Source organism: Oryx dammah, unplaced genomic scaffold, assembly GCF_014754425.2.
Source record: "Oryx dammah isolate SB20612 unplaced genomic scaffold, SCBI_Odam_1.1 HiC_scaffold_28, whole genome shotgun sequence".
NCBI classification, from domain to species: domain Eukaryota; kingdom Metazoa; phylum Chordata; class Mammalia; order Artiodactyla; family Bovidae; genus Oryx; species Oryx dammah.
The window spans coordinates 48882763-48902442 of NW_024070212.1; the positions used below are offsets into that span (position 1 = coordinate 48882763).

A 19680-nucleotide genomic window follows, 5' to 3' on the forward strand; every position below is an offset into this window, starting at 1 on the left:
CATGCAATAAAGATTATGGAGAAGTGATGAATTGAATTTGACAATGCCAATGAATGACTAAGGACAAACACACTGACTTATCTTACTTAAATTTATGACCATGAACTCAGTTCAGTTCAGTTGCTCAGTCATGTCCGACCCTTTGCGACCCCATGAATCGCAGCATGCCAGGCCTCCCTGTCCATCACCAACTCCCGGAGTCCACCCAAACTCATGTCCATTGAGTTGGTGATGCCATCCAGCCATCTCATCCCCTGTCAGCCCCTTCTCCTCTGCCCCCAATCCCTCCCAGCATCAGGGTCTTTTCCAATGAGTCAACTCTTCGCATGAGGTGGCCAAAGTACTGGAGTTTCAGCCTCAACATCAGTCCTTCCAATGAACACTCAGGACTGATCTCCTTTAGGATGGAGCGGTTGGATCTCCTTGCAGTCCAAGGATCTCTCAAGAGTCTTCCTCAACACCACAGTTCAAAAGCATCAGTTCTTCGGCATTCAGCTTTCTTCACAGTCCAACTCTCACATTCTTACATAACTAACTCAAGTGGGCCCTTAATGACACTCAGCAAGCCTATGATATATTTTCTTTCCTAGTATATTCATCTTTCCATTCTCCTGGATGAATATTTCACATCTTCGCTTCTCTCCTCATCACCTTTAGTTACTCTTCCGAATCTCCTCTTCCCTGATGACTTTATGTCATATGTCTCTGAAAAAAACAATCAGAAGAGAACTTCCACAGGTTCTCACCACTGCTCCTATGACCTTCCCTCCAGTTTTCATAGATGAACAGTCTGTATTCCTGTCTATAGATAATCCTTTCATTCATGTGCTAGATCATAAACTTTTCCCCTTTGAAAGGCACCACTCTAGCAATTCTCTCTTCTTGCTCCTTCATAAAAATTTCCTTCTCTTCTAGATCATTCTCATCAAAACAAATATTTCAATTTTTTGGCCAACCTACTTTTGACTCCACTTCCACCACCAGTTAACTGTGGTGGTAGGCTCCCCACCATCATTTTTGGGCTCCCTTCTGCAGGAGAACTGCTAAAAAGAATTGCCTATAATATTAGTTGGAGAGGGCAATGGCTCCTCAACTTCAGTACTCTTGCCTGGAAAATCCCATGGATGGAGGAGCCTGGTAGGCTGCAGTCCATGGGGTCGCTAAGAGTCCGACACGACTGAGTGACTTCACTTTCACTTTTCACTTTCATGCATTGAAGGAAATGGCAACCCACTCCAGTGTTCTTGCCTGGCGAATCCCAGGGACGGGGGAGCCTGGTGAGCTGCCGTCTATGGGGTCGCACAGAGTCGGACACGACTGAAGCGACTTAGCAGCAGCAGCAGCAGCAGCAGCATAATATTAGTATCTCCAATTTCTCTCCTTCAATTTTCTCTTAAACCCATTCAATTTCTTTTTCCCATTTCCCATAGCCTCCATGGTACTAAATCCAGTAGTTATTTCTCAGTCCTCACTTCCTCACTCACATGTAAGCACTAATACCTCCTTGATAATTTTCACTTGACTTCCAGGCACCTCACTCAGCTCACCAACTTCACTGGCTTTTCCTTTTCAATCTCCTTTGCTGGCTCATCCACTCTCCTGCCTTGAAGTTACAAGGTTTCATCTTTGGTTCTCTTCTATTTATATTCATTTCCTTGTGACTTTAAATATCATTTAATATCTCTACTTTTGGACAAATCTAAGTTTCTGATGACTTTTAGATCATACTACTGAGCTGGCAAAAACTCCTATAACCTGGGCTGTAGTCCTCAGTAAGGTCACAGAATAAAACATAACTATCATCTTTAAAAAAAATGCTGATATCTCTTATGCTGCATATGGTAGCTTGGACCACCCTTCTTAACACTGCACTCCCATGTACAGCTGCCTACTTAAGATCTCCACTTGAATTTCCAATAGATATCTTGAACTTAAAAACGTCCAGTACTGAATTCCTGATCTTTCTCCCCTAACCAACTCTACCTGTAGTCTTCCTCATCTTCACCAGTTTGTTTTCCTTTTTTTTTTTTAACATATCCCCTATCTGCTTTATTATCCTATTTGATTTTCTTATGTGTTACTTATTGCCTGCTGCCCCCACTTCCAGAATGTAATATCACAAGGGCTGAGGGTTTTGTATTTTGCTCAGGTATATAACCCAATCAACTAGAACAATGTCCAGGGGCTCAATTAATATTTGTTTATTGAATGAATGAAAGAACGAATTAAACTAGTACTTATCATACTCAGAAATTACTGAAATCTTTTAACCCAAGCTGAAAGATCAATGAAAAACGGGTTTATTTGCAGCAATAAAATACCACACAGATTTTAAGCCTGTTTGTGCTTGGCTTGGGGGAGGGGCAGGCAAGAATGCAATTCTTCAGAAACGGAAAGCACTAGAACAAAGCTTAAGTAAAAACCACAGTGAGAGGTAGTCAAGTTTTGCTCCTAAGGAAACTTCTTGTCAGAGGAAGAGGCTCGAGTTCTAAGTGGCAACTATGGGATAAAAAGAAGCAAAAATGCATCTTCTTACAAGTCACTAGGATCAACAGCTGTTCTCCCGCTAGGATGGCTGTTTTTTCCCTTATTTGGACTTCACCGTCAAAAGAAAGACACCACACCCTGTGTTATGCAGCCTTAACTGAGTAAGTGTGCCACGTCCCGGGCCTCCTGACTTCAGAACTGTATTTAATTTAGTAATGTTTGTCTTTTTCTCTTTTGACTCAAGGTTCGTGGGTAGGGCCAGGAAAACTCTAAAGCTGTTTTAAAGCAATTCAAACCAGAAAGGTCAGACTTTAAAAAGTACTCAGGAAAAACACGTTTAAGGCTGTAAGAGTTTAAGGCTGGATGTGGGGGCAGGTTACATTCAGTAGAGGAGAGCCCCATCTGCGTTGGCTCAGTTGACGCGCCAGTCGATTGCTCCCGCGGCCGCACGGGCCACAGTACGCGAGGGAGGAAAAAGCCGGTCCCCAGGGAAGGAGCCCCAAGCTTCCCTTGAATTTCCACGCAACCCGCCCAGACACGTCCGGGCTGAAGGAGCAGAGTCCAAACGGAGCGTCAGACCTGCCGGGCGGGGTGGCGGGAAGCGCGGCCAGGGGAGTGGGTAGCCGGGAGCAGCCACTTAGGTCGGCGCGTTCGGAGAGCTGGGCTCCCCGGCCCTCCCCTCCAGGCGCGGAACAAGCGACACCCCGGCTTCCGCGGCGCCCCCTCCTTCCTCCGCACGCCTCCCCTTTAAGCGCGAGGCGCAGTTGGATTTGTGTCGGCCGAGCGAGGCGCGACTCCCCTTTATGGCGGAGCCGGCAGCGGCGGCTCTGACAGCCGCGGTAGCCGGGCGAGCAGAGCAGAAGGCCGGGCCTCGGGCCGCCGGCCGCCGTCGCCGCAGCGGGGCCGGGGGGAGAGCGGCGCGCGCCGCGACGGGGGCGGAGGAGTGGGCGGGCCCGGCCGGACTGGGGGCGGGGAGGCGGGGAAAGGCGGGGAGCCGGGTCGCCGGCGCTCGGGTCCGCCTCTGACTGCGGCGCGGTGGGGCGATGTGTGATTACCATGGCGAGGAGTCTCTGTCCGGGGGCCTGGCTAAGGAAGCCCTGTTACCTCCAGGTAGGCCGGCGGCGAGCCCGCCGCGCGCCCGCTCTCTGCGCGGGACTTGCCCGCCTTCCTCCTCCTTCCCTGGGTCGGCGCCCGCCCGAACCCCGCTGCCCCCTGCCGTCCGGCACCTGGCGGCGCGCCCTCCCTCGCTGACCGGGCGCCGCAGCCTCCACCGCGGCGCTGTCCCGCCGCCCCCCAGCGTCCCGACCGGTCCGGGCTCGTCCTCGGCGCCTCGCATCCCGAGAGCCCCGGGACGTGACCCGGGTGCGGCCCCACGCCCCTCGTGTTTGGGGCTCCACAGTCTGGGCTCGGGACGTGCCGCGGTCTTCTCCCTGGTCCATTGCTCTGCTTCCCCCTCCCTGATGGGCCCCGCAGGGAGGCTGTTCTCGGCTCAGTCCGGAGTCCTCAGTAGGTGGTAGGAAAGGTGGTGTGTCATTCCTCCATATTTTAGAAAATTATGACAAATTGTCACATCAATGTTTTCTTCAAATCCTGATGAAGCGGCATGTGGCGGGCTGAACCACTTGGTTCGATCTCCATCACACCCGTGATTTAAACGGGAGCAAGGGCTCAAGCGAGGCTGATGGATATTTGCGTTTTAAAAGGAAGGGACAATGTCTTGTGCGGATCACGAATACGCCAACAATGCAAATGTAATTCTGTTATGTCATGTATACTCTTCGCGTGTTAATTTTTCATAATTTCCCGTCCCACCCTCTATTCCGCTGCCAGTCTGTGTCTTCGAACCCTACTACAGCTTTCATGTACTGTTAGTCACCAGGGGGACCTAGTAGACACCATGAGTAGCTGAGCGCAAATCCATCACCCAAGTGGAAAAACAACTACAAATCAGTTCTTCGCGTGGGTCAGCAGTTCTGTCTGCCTTCAGAGGACAGTATTCCTTTACCGCTTACATTAAAATGCTTAAAGGTATCGATAGATTATTTGGGGATGGGAATTCATTAGGTGGTGCTTTTATCAATTATTTTAAAAGTTGAGAAGAAACCGTCGTGGGGCAAGTAAATCTTTCATTTTTGTTTGGAAATTGCGTGTGTGAATCACTACCCTGCAATGAGTGATGTACTTCAAATTGGAAGCTTGATTGACAGCTCATGAAATGAAGAATATAGGAGTAAAACTGATCGTTCTGAGCCTTTGTAGCAACTCCACCAGTAGTAATTGTGCCACGAGTAACAGTAGAGCAAACCAGTGTAGAATTCAATCCAGGCCAGATACCTCTTTGTAACCCTTTATGTGAAGAGGTAAAAAAGAGAAAAAAGGAAAACCACTTTCCAGACTCTAGTCTCAAAATTAGGCTGAGATGTTTAAAATCTTTTTTCTTAACTAAAACTGTCTAGCTTTTTTTTTTAGATTTTGTGGCACACTTTTAGACTTTGATTCATTTGGTTCTCAACCTTCTCCACACATGTGGTTGTGACATTTTTTTTGGCACCATAGCATAAGAACTTTCAGATTGACTGAGTTAAGGTTAGTTTTACAAATAGTTAGGCATCTGTTAATGGCAAACATTTAGTAATTCTGCCTTCCAGAATGTGTGCATCATTATCCATTACCAAACTAAGGTAAACTCAGGTCTTCAGCATTTCAAAAGGATTTGGGGCATAATTATATATTAGTAGGCTATTTCTATATAAAATAATGATTACATAGAAAACTTTGTTGATGATAGTATTATATTTGTGATAAATTTTAGAACTTGGGAACCTGGAGTACTGGTGTTTTAAACATTGTCTTGGTATTAGTATTTATTATTTATTAGTATTTAGGGATTTTCTTGTTAGTTGTCCTTCACCATACCTTTTCACTTTAACCCGCTGAATAAAAAGGCCTTCACATTACTCAGTGTCATGCCTTCTTCTGTTCTCCATTGCTTAAATGCTTCACCTTTTGTTTTTAATACTACTTCTACCGTTTGGGACTTCCCTGGTGGCTCAGACGGTAAAGAATGCCTGCAGTGTGGGAAACCTGGGTTTGATCCCTGAATTGGGAAAATTCCGGAGAAGGGAATGGCTACCCACTCCAGTATTCTTGCTTAGAGAATTCCATGGGCAGAAGAGCCTGGCTAGGTCTCACTTTTTTTTTTTTACTTACACTAGGTGCTTCAACTGTAAATTGTTTTGGATGAAGTCAAAGAAAAATATTTTCATTTAAAACTATTGTAGAGCTATCTATTCAGTTTCTCAGTCACTGAAAGTTGATTTAACATATATAATACTCCTTTCATTTTTTATCTTTATGATCTTTTAAATTTTATTTTATTTATTTTTGTTGTTTTTTGGCAGTGCCATGTGGCTTGCAGAATCTTAGTTCTCTGACCAGGCTTTGAGCATTGTTGGCACGGAGTCTTAAATACTGAACAGCCAGGGAAGTCCCTGATTTTCTTTAAAATCATGTTCCTTTGGGAACAGCGTGAGGCATGAGGACAGAGCTGAGTTTTGTTCATTTGTACATCTGGTTCATTATGACCTTGAAAAAATTTCGTAACTTTCTGGTTCCATAGTTTCCTTATCATAAGTAGAAATTGTAGTTCTTAGCTGTGTAATCACGTGACTGTAGTAAGGATAAGCTCAGTTTCAGTTCAGTCGCTCAGTCATGTCCAACTCTTTGTGACCCTGTGAATTGCAGCATACCAGGCTTCTCTTTCCATCACCAACTCCTGGAGTTTACTCAAACTCATGTCCATCGAGTTGGTGATGCCATCCAGCCATCTCATCCTCTGTCGTCCCCTTCTCCTCCTGCCCCCAATCCCTCCCAGCATCAGGGTCTTTTCCAATGAGTCAACTCTTCACATGAGGTGGCCAAAGTGTTAGAGTTTCAGCTTTGGTATCAGTCCTTCCAATAAACCCAGGACTGATCTCCCCTAGAATGGACTGGTTGGATCTCCTTGCAGTCCAAGGGACTCTCAAGAGTCTTCTCCAACACCACAGTTCAAAAGCATCAATTCTTCAGCGCTCAGCTTTCTTCACAGTCCGACTGTCACATCCATGCATGACCACTGGAAAAACCATAGCCTTGACTAGACGGACCTTTGTTGGCAAAGTAATGTCTCTGCTTTTTAATATGCTATGTAGGTTGGTCATAACTTCCCTTCCAAGGAGTAAGCGTCTTTTAATTTCATGGCTACAATCACCGTCTTAAGTGATTTTTAGAACCCCCCCAAAATAAAAGTCTGTCACTGTTTCCATTGTTTCCCCATCTATTTGTCATGAAGTGATGGGACCAGATGCCATGAGCTTAGTTTTCTGAATATTGAGTTTTAACCCAACTTTTTTACTCTCCTCTTTCACTTTCATCAAGAGGCTCTTTAGTTTTTCTTTGCTTTCTGCCATAAGGGTGGTGTCATCTGTGTATCTGAGGTTAATGATATTTCTCCTGGCAATCTTGATTCCAGCTTGTGCTTCATCCAGCCTGGCATTTCATGTGACATATTCTGCATATAAGTTAAATAAGCAGGGTAACAATATACAGCCTTGATGTTCTCCTTTTCCTATTTGGAACTAGTCTGTTGTTCCATGTCCAGTTCTAACTGTTGCTTCTTGACCTGCATACAGATTTCTCAGGAGGCAGGTAAGGTGGTCTGGTATTCCCCTCTCTTAGTTTTCCACAGTTTGTTGTGATCCACACAGTCAAAGGCTTTGGCATAGTCAATAAAGCAGAAGTAGATGTTTTTCTGGAACTGAGCTAGATGAAGTTAAATCTATTTTGTGGCATCTTAACTGCATTTTTAATAGAAAAGCATGTGAACTTAAATGGTAAATTTACATGTAGGTAAATATGTTCAATTCCTTCAACCAAAGGTCCCTGACTTTCTATCATCCCCTCTTTTATTTGTTGAGTCTTTATTGATCTAGGGACATGATATGACTTAATTTTACTGACTTCATCATTTACTTAGTAAATATTTGTCTATGCCTTTCACATGCTGGAAACTCTGTGAGGGGGTTGGGATTCTACAGAATTCTAAACAAACACCCTTGTGATCCTCATGGAGCTTAAAGTCTAGTCAAGGAGACAAACATTAATCAGATAACCTTAGAAATAAAAGTGCTATGAAGAAAAAGTGAAGGGACAAAAGAGTGCCTGAGAGGAAGAGAACAGTTTCTCTCTTTTGTAAAAGTATTTTACTATAGAAATTTTTATACATACATAAAGCAGAAAAGAATAATGTACTCTCAGCTACCTATTACTTGCCCTCAACAATTATCAGTATTTTGTTTCATGTCCCTTCCCCTGTGTCCTTTTTTAACTAAAATATTTTGAAGCAGATCCCATGTATCACATAATTTCATTTAAATGCCTCAGTATGAATTTCTAACATGATATTTTTGACATAATCACAATACCATTATCATGCCTTAACAAAATTAACAGCAGTTTCTTACTTTCTCTCATTCTCCTACATATGCATTATTCTGAGAGAATGACTAGATTTGATTTGCCATGGGATGGATTTACTGTGATACGAGAGGGTCTCTTGGTAAAAACAAAACGAAAAACTCTCCCCTTACCAGCTGATTCCTGCCAGAAGTTCTTTGAAGGAAAACTTAATTCTCATTTCAGGTTTTGGGAGAAAGTCTTAGAAAATGTCTGGTGTAAGTAACATTTTTATGTAAATGTAATATTTTAGTTTAAAGTAAAGCTGTAATTAGTCAACAGATATATAAAAGATTTTGTTTTGTTTGGAGATAGGGTTAGGGGTGAAGAGCACTGAAGGAATGAAATTTCAAAGATAGGGGGAAGAGGTGAACGGCCCAGCAAGAAGAGAGGAAAGTTTCAGAGACCAGCTGTGTATGCTTGCAGTTTTGCTGTTCTGTCTTAAAGTGGGTGGAGTCCAAAAGTAGTTCTGTTCTGAGGTGTTCAGGCCTTAGGACTTTCAAGTTTCCCTTCCTACTGCAGTTTACAGGAAAAAAATTTAAGCAATTACCTAAAAAGGAGCTTCATTCTCAGTATTTTCTTTAATCCAAATGTCACTGTGATAATTGATAATGTTTCTAGAAACTGTAGAATGTTTCTAAGAACAGTGGACTTCACTGGTGGCTCAAATGGTAGAGTCCACCTGCAAAGCAGGAGACCCAGGTTCAACACCTGGGTTGGGAAGATCCTCTGGAGTAGGAGATGGCAACCGACTCCAGTATTCTTGCCTGGAGAATCCCATGGACAGAGGAGCCTACAGTCCGTGGGGTTGCAGAGTCGGACATGACTGAGCAACCAACACTTTCTAGAAACTAGTATTATGCAATTAATGAAAAGTTTTCAGCTATAATATGGCTTAAATAGGTATTTATGGACTAATGTGGGGACCTAATTACTTTTTACAGTTTTCTTTATATAGCAAAGGAGATTCTTCTGCTTGTGAAGAGAAAAACTGATAATGGTATATATACATGTAGTAGAATATTGTTCAACAATAAAGAGAAATGAAGAATTGATATATGCTATAACATGGATGAACCTTGAAACCATTAAATACATGAAAGAAGCCACTCATAAAAGATCACATATTCTGGGGTTTCATTTATATGAAGTAGCCAGCAAAGGCAAATCTATAAAGACAGAAGATAGATTAGTTCTTGCCTAGGACTGGGAGGGTTGTAGGGACATGGGTATGAGGTTTCTTTTGGGATAAAGGAAATATTCTAAAATTGATGCTGTGCACAACTCTGTGAATATACTAAGATCCACTGAATTGTATACTTTAAATGAATACATTGTATGGTATGTGAATTATATCTCAATAAAGCTGTAAAAAAAGAAATTTAGTTTATCCCGTTGACGTGGTCCTTCTCACTGCTTCTTCTCATAAATTCTACCCATGCCAGCTTTTTGGTGTGGAGAGTACTTCGTCCAGAGGACAAGTGCAGGCACACTGTTTGCCTGTGTGGCCTCTCTGTGAACCAAGAGGGCTTGTGATCTGCTTGAAGTAGATATAGCCCAGCAGCATTTACCTGAGCAAACAACGGCTCAGGGCAAGGCAACATTCTCAGAGCACATTAACTTTAAGTTCTATCCTTCCTGGCTATTTTGTTGAAAGCTTACCTGGGAATTAGTATTTTCCTGGACTAGCTATATGTTGTGGCACATTGAACAGAGTAGAATCCTGCCTCTGAGAACAGGATCTGTAGGTGTGTTCCTGTTTGGACCATTTTTAGGCAGTGTTTTTCTTCCACACACCATTGTGATGGTACTCTTTGGGGCCTGTGTGGTGACCCAAGTTGACACCTGTGTTTGTCTCTTTTTAGCAGTGCGTTTTCAACAAATTAGGATCCACTTTGTTTAGAGTTTGCTCATAGCCTGAGTGGGACTGATAACACAACAGCCCTATAATTCATTGGTTTTACTTTATAATACCTTCCTTCTTCTCACTGTCATTAAGTCCTGGAAGAATGAAAGTTAAGACAATTTAAGCTAATTCTCTATACTTAGATTAGACACATTTTCCATTCCAGTCATTCTGCCTACGTGCCCTGTTACATATAAAAGGCTGCTGGAATGCTAGTGACATTTGAAGTCTGAGATACTTGGGTACTTCTGAGGATTTTTCAAGTTCTTTAAATTGCAAAAGTTTTAAATTTCTTAAGGTAGCCTCTTAAAAATAACAGTTTCAATGTGTTCAGTAGGGCTGTTGCGAATGGATGGATAAATGGCGTGTTCTAATGAGGTTGTCAGCATTGTAACATTTCTGATACCTACCTGGCTCTTTGATTTACATTAGTACTAGTCTTCAAACGTGACTGCTGTAGATGGTTTGGTTCTTTTTTACTTCGTGTGTATATTTTTGTAGGATTTAGTGTCTTGTAGGGTTACTGATATGGTTTAGTTGATAATAGTGACAATGTTGACAAATACTGTAGTAAGAATAAAATGGCTTCTTGTTCATTTTCAACTCCCAGGATTATTTTAAATCTAAGGGTAATAAAAGCAAGAATTGTTTCCTATTCTCCAAAGGGAGAAGGACTGTATAGGTGGTGTGGTTCATCAGCTCTTTTATACCTGCTGTACAGGGTTAAACTTTTGCCTTTGCCTGAAACTGAATCTCCATAACTCTAATTAGCTTTCTGAAACTAGTGAATATACAGGGAGCATATGCATCCCATAATGTGTTAAATTCAAGCCTAGAATTATAATGCAGCCTTTTGATATTATTATTAGTCACTATAATAAACTCAAAGAAATGGTGAATTCTCAGGCAGATTTCATACTCACATACTTTCAGGCTATAGCATGCAGTAAAAGGGTTTCTTCATTGTTATCTTCCCAGTACCTCAGCTTTTCATCTTAATGTTTTGTATTCTTTATATTTTTCTTTTTTTACCGTTTTCATTTTAATGTTTTCATTCCTTAAAGTTAAATACCATCTTTTGACACTGACTGGAAAGATAAATGTCTCACATTTTTAACATATTTAGTTCTAGACATTTAAATATTTTGTGAATAATTTTTCTTTAAAACCCTTTAATCTATAATGCATATGGGTTTAGAAAAACCAGAATACTGCAAAATGAACATGTTTAAAAGACCCAAAATATTAGTCAATGAATTTTTCTTTAGAAATAGTAGGGGATTTTTTTGATGATTATTTAATGAAATTAAATAAAATCTGTTTGGGGGTGATCATGCTCAAACTACTGCACAATTGCGCTCATCTCACATGCTAGTAAAGTAATGCTCAAAATTCTCCAAGCCAGGCTTCAGCAATACGTGAACCGTGAACTTCCTGATGTTCAAGCTGGTTTTAGAAAAGGCAGAGGAACCAAGAGATCAAATTGCCAACATCCACTGGATCATGGAAAAAGCAAGAGAATTCCAGAAAAACATCTATTTCTGCTTTATTGACTATGCCAAAGCCTTTGACTGTGTGGATCACAATAAACTGTGGAAAATTCTGAAAGAGATGGGCATACCAGACCACCTGACCTGCCTCTTGAGAAACCTGTATGCAGGTCAGGAAGCAACAGTTAGAACTGGACATGGAAGAACAGACTGGTTCCAATTAGGAAAAGGAGTACGTCAAGGCTGTATATTGTCACCCTGCTTATTTAACTTTTATGCAGAGTACATCATGAGAAACGCTGGACTGGAAGAAACACAAGCTGGAATCAAGATTGCCGGGAGAAATATCAATAACCTCACATATGCAGATGACACCACACTTATGGCAGAAAGTGAGGAGGAACTAAAAAGCCTCTTGATGAAAGTGGAGAGAAAAAGTTGGCTTAAAGCTCAACATTCAGAAAATGAAGATCATAGCATCCGGTCCCATCACTTCATGGGAAATAGATGGGTAAACAGTGGAAACAGTGTCGGACTTTATTTTTGGGGGGCTCCAAAATCACTGCAGATGGTGACTGCAGCCATGAAATTAAAAGACACTTACTCCTTGGAAGAAAAGTTATGACCAACCTAGATAGCATATTGAAAAGCAGAGACATTACTTTGCCGAATAAGATCCTTCTAGTCAGGGATATGGTTTTTCCTGTGGTCATGTATGGATGTGAGAGTTGGACTGTGAAGAAGGCTGAGCGCCGAAGAATTGATGCTTTTGAACCATGGTGTTGGAAAAGACTCTTGAGAGTCCCTTGGACTGCAAGGAGATCTAACCAGTCCATTCTGAAGATCAGCCCTGGGATTTCTTTGGAAGGAAAGATGCTGAAGCTGAAACTCCAGTACTTTGTCCACCTCATGTGAAGAGTTGACTCATTGGGAAAGACTCTGATGCTGGGAGGGATTGGGGGCAGGAGGAGAAGGGGCCGACAGAGGATGAGATGGCTGGATGGCATCACTGACTTGATGGACACGAGTCTGAGTGAACTCCGGGAGCTGGTGATGAACAGGGAGGCCTGGCGTGCTGCGATTCATGGGGTCGCAAAGAGTGGGACATGACTGAGCGACTGAACTGAACTGAATGGTGTGGATTTTTTTTTCCCTTTTGTTTTTTTATTGTGGTCAAAACACACAGCACAAAGTTTACCATCTCAACCATTTTTAAGATTATAGTACTGTTAACATATGCACATTTTTCAGCAACAAATCTGTAGAACTTGCAGTCTTGCAAAACTGAAACTCTGTACCTATTGAATAAGAGCTCCCTTTTTTCCCCTCCACACCATCCTGGTAACCACATTCTACTTTCTTTTTCTATGTGTTTGACTTCTTTAGATAACTTGTGTAAGTAGAATCATGCAGTAATTTTTGTGTGTGTGTGACTGGCTTATTTTACTTGAATATCCTCAAGATTTATCCATCTGGTAATGTATGATAGGATATCTTTGTTTTCAAAGGTTGAATAATATTCCACTGTATGTGTATACCACCTTTTGTATCCGCTCCTCAGTTGATGGACATTTGGGTTACTTCCACTTCTTGGCTGTTGTAAATAATGCCATAGAGAGCATGGGAGTGCTAATATAATCTCTTTGAGATATTCTTTCGGTTGTTTTGTATATATATCCAGAAGTGGGATTGCCACGTCCCTGGGTACATCTGATTTTAAATTTTTGTGGAACGTCTGCACTATTTTGTATAGTGGCTATATCATTTTATATTCCCGTCAACAATGCACAAGGACTCCAATTTTTCCACATCCTTGTCAGCATTTGTTATTTTGTTTTTTGTTTGTTTGTTTACTGGGCCAGCCATCCTAATGGGTTTGAAGTAATGTCTCATTGTGGTTTGGATTTGCATTTCCCTGATGATTAATGATGTTGAGAATCTTTTCATGTGCTTCTTGACCACTTGCCTGTCTTGTTTAGAAAAGGTTTTTTCTTTTTTTTAAAAGGCTTTATTTAATTTAATTAATTTATTTGGCTGCATCAGATTTAATAGTTTTGGCATGCAGGATCTTGGTTGAAGTGCACAGACTCTAGTTGAGGCAGGCAGGCTCAGCAGTTGTGGTGCTTGGGTTTAGTTGCCCATAGCATGTGGGATCTTAGTTCTCCAACCAGGGGTGGAACCTTCATCTCCTGCATTGCAAGGCGGATTCTTAATAACTGTACCACCAGGGAAGTCCTGAAAAAGTTTCTTTTTGATTTATTGTTGCAGAATGATGTTTATTCAGCAGGGTTATGTTAATGTAAGCAGTACTACCCTTCCTTTCCTAAGAAGGAGAAGGAGAAAGAGGGAGTGGTGTTTAAATGTTTAGAGAGAGTGAGAAAGCAAACAATTATTGGACACTGTTAGCAATTGATTAGTAGAGGCATTGGTATAAGGGTATTCTTTGCACTTTTCTCCTAAATTTTCTGAAGATTTAAGCATTTCCAAAATGAAAGGTTACATTTCCAAAATAAAAAGACGAGTTTGATCTCTGGGTCAGGAAGATCCCTTGGAGTAGGTAACTGCAACCCATTCCAGTATTCTTGCCTGGAAAATTCCATGGACAGAGGAGCCTGGTGGGCTACAGGCCATAGGGTCTCAAAGAGTCAGACATGACTGAGCACAAACACACACACACACAAAATAAAAGGTTGGGAGAAAATAAATTAGACTGGACTTCATAATAATTGTGTCTGACTAGAAATGAATGAACTCTATCCAAAGTTACATTAAAGGTTAAGAAAATGAGATTTGATAGAGCATGTTTGAAGTCAGTTGATTGAAGAAAGCATGTTAGTTTTCCAGTGGTCCTATAACAAATTGCCACATGTTTAGCATCTTAAAACAACACACATTTATTAGTACTTGTATCTCACACTTCTGAAGGTTAGATGCTGCAGCACGGTGTGACCCAGCTGGTTCTCTGCTCAAGGCTGAAAATCAAGCCCTCACTAGGACTTCCCTGGTAGCTCAGATGGTAAAGAATTTGCTTGCCATACAGGAGAACTGGGTTTGATCCCTGGGTGGGGAAGATCCCCTGGAGAAGGGAATGGTAATCCACTCCAGTATTCCTGCCTGGAGAATTCCATGGACAGAGGAGCCTGGCCAGGTACTTTACAGTCCATGGGGTCAGACACGACTAAAGGACTAACACACACACACAGAGGTGAGTTTCTTTCTGGAGCTCTGGGATTGAATTGACTTCTAGGCTCTTACAGATTGTTTTTAGAATTCAGTTCCATGCTGTGGTAGGATTGAGGGCTCCATTTCCTTGCTGGCTGTTGGCTGGGGGTTGTTCTCGGTTTCTAGGGGCTGCCTACATTAATCAGCTCATGGCTTCTTTTCTCCATCTTCAAAACCAGCAACGGTGGGTGGAGGCCTTTGCGTGTTTTCAGTCTCTCTGACTTCCTCTTCTGCCTCAGCCTTTTTCTACCTTTCTCTGCCTCATATCTCTGACTGCTGCCTTTAAGGGTTCGTATGATTACATTGGGTTCACCTGGATAATTCAAGATACTGTCTCTACTTTAAGTCTCCTTACAGCGGTATCTAGATTAGTGCTGATTAAATAATCAGGGGGTGGAAACCTTGGGAGACTTAGAATTCTAACATAGAAAATACAACTGAAAATTCTGACAGTTAAAAAAAAAATTAATCATTTCCTAAAGCATTTTGTTTTCCTTCCATTACTATCAGGTTTTAAGATGTTGCCATAAGAAATTTTATGAGTTACCATTGTATTTATCATTCCAGCTATTACTATGATAGGAATCTTGGATACTTATTAAAGGAAGGAAAGTATAAATAGCTACTGAACAACCATATGTGGCAATACTTGTTTTTACAGTAGATACTATTCTTAAATCTTCTGTAGCCTTGTACAGACTAAAAAGTGGAAAAGTATCACTTTATGAACTCTAAGAAAAGGTTTTTTAAAATGTAACCTAATACATTACCATATGTAGAATAGATAGCTAATAGAAAGTGGCTGTATAACACTGGGAGCTCAATGCAATATTCTGTGACAACCTAGAGGGTTGGGTGAGGTGGGGGGGAGGTACAAGGGGGAGGGGACATATGTATACTTATGGCTGATTCACGTTGTTGCATAGCAGAAGCCAGTACAATATTGTAAAGCAATTATCCTCCAATTAAAAATTAAATTTAAAAAATGTAACCTCTGTCTTTCTGTTTATTACCTAACAGTTGTTCTTTACTCCTTAAAGAAAAAAATGCTTGTTTTGTTATGTCAGCTTATAAGATTTTCAGTCACATCTGATCCTGTACAACTAAATTCATACCCAGTGAAGGCAGAGCCTACTTATTACTCCAGTCTTGTCCTTTATCCTGAGCATATAGTACTCAGGATAGGATGTGCAAAATGATACAGTGTAGTACACACATTGAAAACCATTCTGTAATCACTCTGAGATATTGAACTGCAATAGCTCACACTAAGCACACACTGCTGTTTCACATTCTTACTGTTCACTCCGACTAGCACCTCCACTGTGTCATCTCCACCACTGTCGTTATAACTGAGGCTGTCGCCACCCCCTCTTCTTCCAATCTGCTAACCTCCTCTGGCTTCCCTCCTTTCCCAGTTCAGTCAGGATCAGATGTTCTGTCATGCCAGCTGCTGCTCTGTGCCCACTCACTACCTCTTTGCTTCTCTTACTTTCCTTTCTTCTTGTCCTGATACTCTCCCTTTCCTTTCAATCTCATCTTTTCTTTAGCCCCTGTTGTCCTCAGGACTCCAACCTTCTCTGCTTCTCACTTTGTAGCCTCCTGGTGTCTCTTCACGTGGCTTCCACGACAACCCAAATGCTAATGGGGTCTCAACCCATTAGCATTTAGTATTAGTATTAGTGTATCATCAGCCCAGACGTCCCCACCTCAAACTTCAGATTTGCATCCCGCTGCTTATTTGATATCTACCTCTAGTTAGCACTTCATGTTCAACATGTCCAAAGCTAAAGCCCTGGCCCCAAATTGCTTCTTTACTCATTTCAGTTAGTGATACTCTCCAGTTACTCAAGAGATAAGTATACTCAAGTCCTTCTAGACTCTCCCTCTCTCCTTATCCTCGTGTTTAATCCCTCAACAATTCCACTAGTGAATCTCCTAAATAGCTTTTGATTGCATCATCTTTCTTTTTTTAAATATACAGTGTTATTAACTGTAGTCACTATGTTTTACCTTAGATCCTCAGACTTTATTCATTGTGCAGTTGTAAGGTTTTTACTGGCCTTTTACTGATCTCTTTCTATTTTCCCCACCTCTCAGCCTCTGGTAGCCATTTTTCTACTCTCTGTTTCTATGAGTTTGACTTAAAAAAAATTTATTTTAGATTCTCTATATAAATGATACTATGCAGTATTTATCTTTCTGTCTGGCTTACTTCATTTAGAATAATGCCCTCAGGGTTCATCTATTTTGTTGCAAATGGCAGTATTTCTTTCTCATGGCTGAATAATTTTCCAGTGTGTGTGTGTATGTTTGCATGTCTGCCATGTTTTCTTATCTATTTATCCTCCAGTGAACACTTTGGATACTGAGGTTATTTCCGTGTCATGGCTATTATGAAGAATACTGCATTGAACACGGGAGTGCAGCTATCTCTTTGAGATCCTGTTTTCATTTCCTTTGGCTATATACCCAGAAGTAGGAATGCTGGCAGTTCTGTTTTTTAGTTTTTGCAGAACCTCCATATTTTCCATAGTGATTAAACCAGTTTACATTCCCACCAACAGTGCACATGGGTTCCTTTTTCTCCACATCCTCACCAACATAGTTGTCTCTTGTCTGATGGTAGCCATTCCAATGGGTATGAAGTGATAGTTCTTTGTGATTTTGATTTGCATTTCTCTGATGATAGTGATAGCACCTTTGCATGTACCTGTTGGCCATTTGTTTCCTGTTGGTACCCTGATTCTCTCCTTTTGTCTCATTCAGTTCAGTTCAGTTCAGTTCAGTTCGGTCGCTCAGTCTTGTCCCACTCTTTGCAACCCCATGAATCGCAGCATTAGGCCCACTATAGTAGCCTCCAGAAGGGCCTTCCTGCCACCTTTACCCCTATCGGATCCACCCCCCACTTTCCTTCCAGATCAGTCTTCTCCAAAATGCCAATCTGATCTAATCCCCCTCCTACCAGTGAAGTCCTTCTGTGATTTACTGTTGACTTCAGTGGACTATTACCTTCAGTGGCTTCCCTGATAACTCAGTTGGTAAAGAATCCGCCTGCAATGCAGGAGACCCCAGTTCAGTTCCTGGGTCGGGAAGATCCCCTGGAGAAGGGATAGGCTACCCACTCCAGTATTCTGGCCTAGAGAATTCCATGGACTGTATAGTCCATGGGGTTGCAAAGAGTCAGACACTACCGAGCGACTTTCACTTTCAGTAAACTAAGCAGAGCTCTGAGCCCTTTTTTTCTGGTCCCTTCCTGGATTGCCATTTCATTCTGGCCACAACCATCTCATGAACTGTTTACGCTAGCAATTCTGAAAACCTTCCCGTTTCCCAACACACCTTGCTGTCCTCCACGTGTCACCTGTCTACCCCACCATTTCTTCCTCTTTGCCCTAGAATGCCCTTCCTCCATTTCCCTGCATCCCTCTTTACCAAGTTTATTCTCAGTTTTCTACTTGTCCTTTAGGTTTCAACTTAGAGAGGAAGTGACCTTTCAGAAAGTTCTCCCTAAACCTCACACGACAACCTTTTTTGTGCCCCGCAATGTGAGTACCTGATATCTGGCACACACTTCTCTTACAGAACTTATGATACTGAATTGTCATCAGTAGCTTTTATTTCTTTCTTCTGAATCCCAGACTGTGATCTCTCTGACAGCTGAGATGGAGATGTCAGTTTCCTCTCTTTATCTTTTGTGCCTAGCCCAAAGCAGGTGTTCAGTGAATGTTTGTTGAATGACTGAATCCACACAAATATGTATCAGTATAGGAGAGCTTATGATGCAAGTCATGTTTCCTCTTCCACTTCTTACCCCCAGCTCTACTCTCAGAAGGTAGCCTCTTTGAATCACTTATCTTTTTGGATTTCCTGGTGACTATACTTCTAACTTCTAGAGCAGTGTGTCTAAAGGGAACTGCACACACCCCATACCCTGGGAGGTACTTATAATGCTGAATTTGTGTCCTGGAAGAAATTACTTGAAATTGTGTTTATTCTTATATGCTTTTTATATCTTAAAATATTTTTGACAGAATAGCTGATGATTTCCTGTTTTTGGTTTATTATTATAATAAGCATTTCCCCCCAGTAAAAATCAATTCAAAATTATTCTTCAGTTCAGTTCAGTCACTCAGTCATGTCCGACTCTGTGACCCTGTGGACTGCAGCACGCCAGGCCTCCCTGTCTATCACCAACTCCTGGAGTTTATACAAACTCATGTCCATTGAGTCGGTGATGCCATTCAACAATCTCATTCTCTGTCGTCCCCTCCCCTTTCCCACTTCAGTCTTTCTCAGCATTAGGGTCTTTTCAAATGAGTTAGTTCTTTGCATCACGTGGCCAAAGTATTGGAGTTTCAGCTTCAGCATCAGTCCTTCCAATGAATATTCAGGACTGATTTCTTTTAGGATGGACTGTTTGGATCTCCTTGCAGTCCAAGGGACTCCCAAGAGTCTTCTCCAACACCACAGTTCAAAAGCATCAATTCTTCAGTGCTCAGTTTTGCTTATAGTCCAGCTCTCACATCTATACCTGACTACTGGAAAAACCATAGCTTTGACTAGATGGACCTTTGTTGGCAAGGTAATGTCTCTGCTTTTTAGTATGCTGTCTAGGTTGGTCATAACTTTTCTTCCAAGGAGTAAGCATCTCTTAATTTCATGGCTGCAGTAACCATCTACAGTGATTTTGGAGCCCAAGAAGAGGTCTGTCACTGTTTCCACTGTTTCCCCTCTATTTGCCGTGAAGTGATAGGACCAGATGTCATGATCTTAGTTTCTTCAATGTTGAGTTTTAACCCAACTTTTTCACTTTCCTCTTTCACTTTCATCAAGAGGGTCTTTAGTTCTTCTTCGCTTTCTGCCATAAGGGTGGTGTTATCTGCGTATCTGAGGTTATTGATATTCCTCCCAGCTATCTTGAGTCCAGCTTGTGTTTCATCCAACCCAGTGTTTCTCATGATGCAGTCTGCATATAAGTTAAATAAGCAGGGTGACAATATACAACCTTGATGTACTCCTTTCTGATTTGGAACCAGTTTGTTGTTCCATGTCCAGTTCTAACTGTTGATTTCTCAAGAG

The 19680-nt window shown here is 41.8% G+C and overlaps 1 protein-coding gene across 1 annotated transcript in view; it reads left to right on the forward strand.

The window, feature by feature from the left end:
* The first annotated feature begins 3452 nt into the window (after positions 1-3452).
* Positions 3453-19680, forward strand: part of DIPK1A (divergent protein kinase domain 1A) — a 127933-nt gene continuing 111705 nt past the window's right edge. Inside the window, exon 1 of the mRNA XM_040232300.1 lies at positions 3453-3597. Coding sequence (XP_040088234.1) covers positions 3544-3597 — 54 coding nt within the window. The 5' untranslated portion in view covers positions 3453-3543. The remainder of the gene's footprint in view (positions 3598-19680) is intronic.